Source organism: Palaemon carinicauda, chromosome 9 (genome assembly GCF_036898095.1).
Source record: "Palaemon carinicauda isolate YSFRI2023 chromosome 9, ASM3689809v2, whole genome shotgun sequence".
NCBI lineage: Eukaryota > Metazoa > Arthropoda > Malacostraca > Decapoda > Palaemonidae > Palaemon > Palaemon carinicauda.
Genome location: NC_090733.1, coordinates 152,411,187 through 152,421,186, shown reverse-complemented (window position 1 = coordinate 152,421,186; position 10,000 = coordinate 152,411,187). Strand labels below are relative to the sequence as shown.

The window sequence follows — 10,000 nt, the reverse complement described above, 5'->3', positions numbered from 1 at the left end:
TAATGAGACAATCACAAACAAGGAAGCAATTAAAGACCTTGGTGTAATTTTAAATAGGAATATGTTATGCAACGACCAAATAGCAACACTGTTGGCTAAATGTAAAGCAAAAATGGGAATGTTATTCAGACACTTTAAAACAAGAAAAGCTGAACACATGATTATGCTTTACAAAACTTATGTGCGTAGTACACTCGAGTACTGCAATGTGATATGGTACCCACACTACCAAAAGGATATTGCGCAAATAGAGAGTGTACAAAGGTCCTATACTGCTAGAATAGAAGAAGTTAAGGACCTTGATTACTGGGAAAGACTGCAATTTTTAAAACTATACAGTCTAGAAAGGAGAAGAGAACGCTACATGATAATACAAGCATGGAAGCAAATAGAAGGAATTGCTGAAAACATCATGGAGCTTAAAGTATCAGAAAGAGCAAGCCGAGGTAGATTAATAGTGCCAAAAAGCATTCCAGGTAAACTGAGAAAGGCGCACAGGACATTAATCCACAACGCACCAGCATCGATAATGCAGCGACTATTTAATGTGCTGCCAGCTCATCTAAGAAACATATCAGGAGTGAGCGTAGATGCGTTTAAAAATCAGCTCGATAAATACCTAAGATGCATCCCAGACCATCCAAGACTGGAAGATGCAAAATACACTGGAAGATGTATTAGCAACTCTCTGGTGGATATACGAGGTGCCTCACACTGAGGGACCTGGGGGAACCCAAACAAAAAATAAGGCAATAAGGCAATAAGGCTCTCTCTCTCTCTTTCTTTCTTTGAAATGATTACATATATTATATTTGATAACAGAAATACTTATACATTAGTCAGTAAAATTCTCTCTCTCTCTCTCTCTCTCTCTCTCTCTCTCTCTCTCCTCTCTCTCTCTCTCTCTCTCTTTGAAATGTATACACGAGAACCGAAAACAGAAATGATAATGTTTTTCCATTAGCCACTAAGACAATAATAATAATAATAATAATAATAATAATAATAATAAAAGTCTATCTATTCGTCTTTAAATTATATCCAAATTAAAGTTTTAAAAACGGATATATTGACGTAAAGGAGTGATATTACGGTCACCAACCCTAAAAGATAATAACAAAGTAGGGTAAAAATTACGGTCGCCTGTATTTTACTGAAAACCTTCAAATATTTTATTTTTCCTTGTTTCATTTCCTCACTGGGCTATTTTCCCTGTTGGGACCCCTGGGCTTGTAGCATATCCTGCTTTTTCAACTAGGGTTGTAGCTTGGCAATTAATAGTAAATAGTAAACGACCGAGAACAGTATGTTTTTACCGAGAATTTCCGATTAAAATTATGGTTTTTTTAAGTGTTAATTACTTGTAATTACAGGTTGTTCCCACGAATGTTGACGTGTAATTGAAGTTATATTCTGTTATTATTATTAATTGCTAAGCTACAACCCTAGTTGGAAAAGCAGGATGCTATAAGCCCAGGGACTCCAACAGGGAAAATACCCCAGTGAGGAAAGGAAAAAAGGGAAAATAACATATTTCAAAAGCAGTAACAATATTAAAACAAATATTTCCTAAATAAACTATAAACTATAAGATTACATAAATATAATCTTTATGAAGTTAGGATTGATAGTTCTAGTTTTAAGAAATGACAACAACTTGTTTCTGAGATGTTTATTTCTTTAAAAAAAACGAAAAAAAAAGAGAAAAAAAAAAAAAACACTGCTGCGAAATAACCAGACAGATGTACAGTTGGCTTCATTAATTCCGGCACACCACGTTAATAGGTAGTAGGTTGGCTAGGGCACCAACTACCCGTTGAAATACTAACACTAGAGAGCTATTGGGTCCTTTGACTTGCCAGACAGTACTACATTGGATCCATCTCTCTGGTTACGGTTAATTTTTCTTTAGCCACGAATGAAAAAAGGCAGGATTTCGTTGTATTAGTGCACATACACACATATATATCTATGAAATATATGCATACAAACACACGCACACACATGTATATAAATATATATATATATACATATATATATATATATATATATATATATATATATATATATATATATATATATATATATATATACATGTGTGTCTGCGCGTGGGTTTGTATGCATATATTTCATAGATATATGTGTGTATGTGCACTAATATATATATATATATATATATATATATATATATATATATAAATTATATATATATATACGCATGCGACACCTAATAGGATAATTAACCTTTTAAAGCAATTACGGAAGACTTTCAAAAGGGATCGTGTAAATATATAATCATTACCATATATTCGATAGAAAAATTTATTTCACATTATTACTGTTTAATTATATTGGATTGAAAATAAATGATAATCATTATTATTGTTATTGTTATTATTATTGTTGTTGTTGTTGTTGTTGTTGTTGTTGTTGTTGTTGTTGTTGTTTCTTAAGTTAACACCCTCTTCCGGCAGGAAATGAGGCAAAAATTTCCCGGAGAACTGTTGTTGGAGTCTGTGACTCCAATAAGTCTCCCGGAGACTGAAAAGTCTTCAGAATCCTTTTAAGACTCTCTTTCATTTTTTCAAACCAATGCTGATACGAACCTGTGTATAGGTATGTATAAGTTATGACTACTATGTTCAATCAAGCATTCGGTGTGTGTGTGTGTGTGTGTATGTGTGTGTGTGTGTGTGTGTGTGTGTGAGAATATAATTGGACAATTTGTTAGAGGAAAATTTAACTGGCCTCAAAATGCAGCTTCAGTTATCCAAGAACGGAACGCTGCGTGCGAGGATATGACGTTGAATCTTCAGGGACAGCTGTGAACTCTCCAGGAGTCCTTAGTCTTCAAATGGTTTTCGTGGCTTCTCCCAGAGGCGCCGCGTTTTGGAGACTGTCGTGCAGTCGCCTCTCAGGATGGCTTCCTCGGTGGGTGGCTGCAGCGCTGTCCTTGGATTGGGGGCTTTTGGAAATCCCGTGAGGAACTACGTGGGTGTGAACTTGGATTGCGGCAAATGGAGGCAGAAGCTTTGAGATTCAACGACCAGTTGAAATCAAGATGGTTTGTTGACAAACTTCTCTCCGAATTCGACATCGGAGTGAGGGAGGAAATCTTTTATCATGGTAACGAGACAATTTACATCGGTTTGGCTGCTGCTGGCGCCATATTCGGTGGAATAATATTTGCTATGAGAGGGAGGGCTAAAGAAGGACAACTAAATGAATTGAGAAGAGTAATAGATGAGATGAATACAGAGAAAGAGACGCAAGAAAAACTGAAAGCTCAGAAATTCACCGAGTATCAAAAGCTGAAAATTGACTGCTTCCAACAAGATCTTCAGATGAAGGAACAGGCGAAGAAACAGGAAATTCTAAGCAAGGAAATGGAAGAAATTAAGAAAATTCATAATGAGGAAATAGAAAACTGCAAAACGACTGCTTCCAAAAAGATCTTCAGATGAAGGAACAGGAGAAGAAACAGGAAATTCTAAGCAGGGAAATGGAAGAAATTGAGAAAATTCATAATGAGAAAATAGAAAAACTGCAAAATGACTGCTTCCAAAATGATCTTCAGATGAAGGAACAGGAGAAGAAACAAGAAATTCTTAAAACGGAAATGGAAGAATTTAAGAAAATCCATAATAAGAAAATAGAAGAACTCGAAAATGACTGCTTCCAAAAAGATCTTCAGATAAAGGACCACGAAAAGTTACTGGAAATTCTAAAAACTGAAAATGCTCTTCTGCATCTCCGACCTGAAGCGAACGCAGCCTCCGGAAACCCTGTTGACACGGATATCATCTTGAACTTCTGCCAAGCCACTGAGAAAGGTCTTCAAGGATGCAGAGCCTACATGCTACGAGGAAAGCACCTTCTCAAACTTGGCCTTTTCGACGCTGTCATGAAGGACTTCGAAGCTGTTGGAACGGTAAAGGGATCTGAGGAATGTTTGAACTTCATAGAAGATGCCAAGGCGCTAAAGAAGAAATGGGAAAGCCAAAGCCATTATGAGGTTTTGGGTGTGGGTCAGACGGCCACGAGGGCAAAATTTTAAATGCCTTCAAAGGCTTGGCCTTGAAGTTACATCCGGACAGACACGGGAACAAACCTGAATTCATACAGGAGGCATTCGAGGAGAAGTTTAAAAAAGGGGTTAATGCTAAAGCTGTTCTGATGGATGAACAAAGCAGAAATGAATACGACGCAGAGATTCAACCACCATGCCCTAGGCAACAGCCAGGACAGAGGGACCAACGTCAGCAGTACCGTTACTATTATAACCCAGCAAAAGCATACTATAATCAGCGGAAGCAAAAGCATTGAAAGTCTTCGAAAGCAAAAGAAAAGTGTTTAAAGATAAGTCCGCCGCATTTGGCAAATTTTTTGCATGTAAATAAATAAAATCCTTCCTGAATTATGAAAAAAAAGATAGATTATCTCAAAAAAAAAATATTAAAAAAATCCAAAAAAGTAAAAAAAAAAGAAAAAAACTGCAATTGGAAAATATTCTTGATCAGGTAGACAAAATAGGGACATTTTAATTAGGAAGAAATATCCTTTGATGCAGATGGTACAAGCTCTACATCATTTGGTAAAGAATTGCCTTAGTTGGAAGGATCAAGTGGATGGACTATGAAAGATGGAGAGAAGGGGGATTTTTTTTCCAGGAAGTGCTTAAGGGATGCTTGACTCAACTACCCGGCTTGAAGGACGTAGAATAACCTATAGGACTTGCTCTACAGAGGGGAAAACCTTGTCTTCTTCTAGTATGCTATGTTCCCTAGTGTAGTCGTACAAGGGCTTCGTCAGGTGAACAAACGGTCAGATATCTAGATCTATTCTTTTGGATACTAACCATCGGGTGGCTATGATGGAATAATCTAGAAGACTGATTATGCAGAGGGGAGGAGGCGAGGTTCTTCTAGTATGCAGTCAGGTCCTACTAGGGGAACCAAAGAAGTCAGGCTGGGGAAAGAAGCTGAATCCTTTGAGGAGAAGCAGGAGGAGAAGAAACAGCAGAAGAGAAAATTTAAAATATCCCCCCTCAAAATATAAAAACCATAAAATCCATAAAAAAAACCGCAGCAATAAGAGGAAGAAAGGCCGGAGGAGAAGCAGCAGCAGCATAACGATTAGAAAAAAACCCTGAAATCCCAAAAATATATAAAATCTACAAAATAAAAAAAAAAAAAAGAAACAGAAGCAACAAGAGGAGGAGGAGAAGCAGCAGCAATGAAAGGAGAAAAAACAGGAGGAGAAGCAGCACCAACAAAAGGAGGAGGATAAGCAGTATTTAACTCAAATTCTAAAGATCCTTTATTAGGGACCATAATCCTAAATATTTAAATGATTCCAGCTCATTAATCCTCTCTCATTCCAATACTTCATCTTCCAATGCATATTCCATTCTCCTCATCTCTGTCTTTCTTCTATTCATCTTGAACCCAACTTCATGTAATATTCATGCATTTTGGTAAGCAGGTTTTGCAAGTCCTGTGGTATATTGCTATTAAGGACAACGTCATCAGCATACTCTAGGTTTGCTAATTTCCTGTTACTTATCCAGTCCAATCCTTCTCAGCCATCCCCAACTGTTCTATGCATCACAAAATCCACGGGGAGGATAAACAACATAGGTAACCACACATTCCCTTGCAGTATTCCACTGTTCACTGGAAATTAATTTGATAAGACTCCAGTAACATTAACTTTGCGCTTGCTATGCTCATGAATATACTTAAATCAAATTTACATATTTAAGAGGAACTACATAATAATGTAGGATTCTCCATAAAACTGGCTGGTGCACATTATCAAAGTCTTTCTGGTAGTCCACAAATGCCAACAAAAGTGTATTTCTATATTCTACACATTGATATACCACATTTCTTAAATTAAAAATTTTATCAGTACAACTTCTACCTTTTCGAAAACCTGCTTGTTCATCTTAGCTTTCCATCTGTCTTTCTCTCTAGTCTCTTTAGAATGAGCATGCTGTATATATTCATGAATACTGACGTAAGTGTTATGTCTCTGAAATTATTGCCATCAGTCAGATCACCTTCAATTGCCATTTTCACCAACATATCTAACTCCCATTCATCAGGTTTTGGCTCTTCGTGCCATATTCTACAAAATAATCTTTTTAGTATTCTGGGAGTCTCATTTACGGCCAATATCATCTCAGTAGTTATTCCATCGTATTCAGGCACTTTCCATATCTTTAGCTTTTAAATGACAACTTCGACTACAAACACACTAAATTCTTTCATGGGCACATCAAGGTCTCCCTCAACTTTAGGTATATCAATTAACTTTTTCTCTCTATATCCTCTCTCCATGACCTCACTAAAGTGTTCCATTCAACGTTGCCTTTCTTCATCTTTTGTTGTTATAACAGATCCATACCTCTTTTTAAAGGGTATATGCTTCTTCTTTGCCCCAGTAGATATTTTTTAATGATTCAATTAGCAAAGCTTACACCATAGCCTCTCATCTGCTTTCCAGTTTAGATACTCTCTCCAGTCATTCATGGCTTTTCTTTTTACTCTACTATCAATACTGGAATCTTAAGCATGCTCTATCTTGTAATTTTCATTACCTTCTCAAAAACTTTCAACAATCAATTTCTGTCTTTGTCTCCTTTTCATAGTATCCCAACTAACATTTGAGATATAAATATATATATATATATATATATATATATATATATATATATATACATATATATATATATATGTATATATATATGTGTGTGTATATATATATATATATATATATATATATATATATATATATATATATATATATATACAGAAGAACCACAGGGAAAATGAAAATACGAAATATACGATTAAGTCCTGACTAGTTTCGTGAAGAAGTATCATTTTCCCTGTGGTTCTTCTGCCTCTGAGCATCACGTTTTCCTGTGATTTTTACGGATATATATATATATATATATATATATATATATATATATATATATATATATATATATATATATATATATATATATATGGGAAGAGAGAGAGAGAGAGAGAGAGAGAGAGAGAGAGAGAGAGAGAGAGAGAGAGAGAGAGAGAGAGAGAGAGAGAGAGAGAGAGAGGGGGGGGGACTCCTAGATTGTGTTTACGAAAGATTTTTCAGTCGGGTCATAATATATTTCCAAACTAAACATCGATCCTGTTTGTCAACAAGTTGTTTGTGAGAATGGCATAGCAAATAACACAACAAATATACCATATAATTAAAAGTTAGAATAATTATAATGATAGATTTAAGATCTGCAGAAATTATTCTGAATTTACTTCATCCATAATTTTTCGTGGTTCTCCTACCATCACACCCCTTACAGCTCTAACAAGTACTTCCCCGGCCCACCATCGTCCCCCCCCCCGTCCCCGCCCGTTGCCCTCCCCCCTAACAACCAAACTCTTCTACACCTGAAATTCTGGAATCCATAGATATTGCGGCTGACAGAGGGGGACTGGAGACGACAGGACATTTGCTTTTGACTGTACTTTCCGTATAGATATCTTCAAGTCTTCTAGCATAAGATTCACATATTCCTTGTCTTTCAAGGGCTTTCATTGCTGCTGAAGGTCTGTCAGACTCTAAAGCTATCTGATTGTCTAAAAATGCACACATGGCGGTTTCTCATACTCTGTTAATTTTTCCATTAGCTGCTTAATTACATGGATATGGTCAGTTATTAAATACCCGCTTCTAAACTCAGTCGGCTATCTTGTTTGATTAAAGTCTAGCTGTCTTTCTATTCGGCCTAATATAAACACACACTCTCTCTCTCTCTCTCTCTCTCTCTCTCTCTCTCTCTCTCTCTCTCTCTCTCTCTCTCTCATGCATGCACACACTCCCAAGAGGTAAAAATTCATTATATATGAGCTGGAAATAAAGCGATTGTGTTTTGAAATGAATCAAGTTGGAAGAAGTGTAGAGACTTACTACAGTTCGATGCGTCGAGAATTGATACAGACGCTCTGATGATTACATTGTACCAACCGTGTGTCACACGATCGTACATAGTTCATTTTGTGTATATATTATGCTGTATCTTCGCTCTTCCCTCGCACTAAAAAGAGCCTCAATAAACATGTCTGTTTTTCTCACCGGTAACGGTGTCGATTTTGAACATGAAAATTTCTTGTTGCCTTGAGCTTTTGTTTATAAAGGAGAGTGTTCTATAATGAACTCACTCAGTTGCTTTCATCCTGTCTTTGAGTCACAACCTTCTCTCGGCCCGTCACAAGATAAACTCAGAGGGAGTCGTCAGCTGATGAGGTTTCCCGGGAATGTATAGTCACCTACTAAAAGTAATTGTAGAGAATACTGCTGAAATGTTTCATACACATTTATTGGGGTGCTGTTACTGCAAAATGCATGTTCACCTTATAAATTAAATTTTAAAGATGAAATAGTTTAACATGAAAAATAGCTCTAAAATAGCTTAAAATTGCGTCAGCTTCCGGGGGTCTTACAGCGTCCCCCGGACCCCCAGCTGTTTTTGGTTGTTTTTCAACCCCCTCCCCCTTTTTTAGAACTTGCTGGATCCGCGCTTGCAACAGTGGGCCATCTGGTAACTGGTAGCTTGCAGCTATAAAACAATTTATAGTCGGATTTCGCTTTGACACCTACTACCCCCCCCCCCCCCCCCCCTCTCTCTCTCTCTCTCTCTCTCTCTCTCTCTCTCTCTCTCTCTCTCTCTCTCTCTCATTGTTTTATTTTACATAATGAATGAGAATTGATAAAGTCTGGGCTTTAACCGCCTAATCAATAGATATTTGATAGTTGGAGCTGATATGCAGAATGAAATTTCACCTGACTTCGACAGAAATCTAATTTGTTTCAATTATTAATATATTATTTTTTTGGCAAATCGTAGCTAAAACGTTAAATCAATTACATATAATATTTTGCCAATCATTTCTGTACAGCAAAATTATTACACAGTAAGTTAACTTTCACTGAAGAATAATTTGGGAAAATTTCTTTATTCATTTTCGGTATTTGCTTTTATGAAGTTTTTATAGTTTATATATGATAGATATATGATATAATTTAATGTTAATGTTCTTAAAATATTTCATTTTGATTGTTATTACTTCTCTTGTATTTCCTTGTTTCCTTTCCTCACTGGACTATTTTTCCCTGTTGGAGCCCTTTGGCTTATAGCATCATGCTTTTTCTACTAGGGTTGTAGCGTAGCTCTTAATAATACTAATAATAATAATAATAATAATAATAATAATAATAATAATAATAATTTGTGGTATGTATTTGTTTGTGTATGGTATAATGCAGTAAATTGTATTCATAATTATTACATTTATTTAGTTTTGGATAAGCTTCCTATAGTATGATGATTTTTGCTGTTGTTATTCTTCTATCTTTGTTTACGATTTTCTTTGTTTTTTTTTAACTTAGTATGATTACATGCGATTCATGTATATTTGTATGGTTTCTTCTATAAGTAATACAAAATATAATTTGCGTTAGTATTCTATATAAACGAGCAATATCTCATCAAACCTAAGATAATCTGTACACTAAAAAATTTGCATAAAAAAAACGTTAAATGCCTGGCAACATTTATTCCAAGATTTTTGCCGTTTTAAAAACGGATATGTTGACGTAAAGGAGGGACATTACGGTCACCAAACCGTAAAAGGTGATAACAAAGTTAGGTAAAATTACGGTCGCCTGTATTTTACTGAAATACGGCTGGGCTAGTATATTTTTAAGGAGAATTTCCAATTGAAATTAAGCTTTTTTTAACAGTGTAAGTTAGGTATTTTTCAATTGTTGGTTTGTTTTATCTGTACTGTTGTATTAGAATGCATATGATTTATAATTAGATCGTTTTAAATCTAGACATATATGTCCATATATAAATATTCATTTATTATGTACCGATATATTTTGGCCTAAGATCCAATTTTTCTTTGCAGGTGTATGGCAACACTGAATGTAAAATGCCTCA

The 10,000-nt window shown here is 35.6% G+C and overlaps 1 protein-coding gene across 1 annotated transcript in view; it reads left to right on the top strand.

The window, feature by feature from the left end:
- LOC137647296 (N-sulphoglucosamine sulphohydrolase-like) overlaps positions 1 to 10,000 on the top strand; it is an 18,442-nt gene that overhangs the window by 6,204 nt on the left and 2,238 nt on the right. The window contains exon 3 of the mRNA XM_068380689.1: positions 9,969 to 10,000. This exon is cut by the window's right edge and continues 2,238 nt beyond it. Within this exon, the coding sequence (XP_068236790.1) occupies positions 9,969 to 10,000 (32 nt within the window). The remainder of the gene's footprint in view (positions 1 to 9,968) is intronic.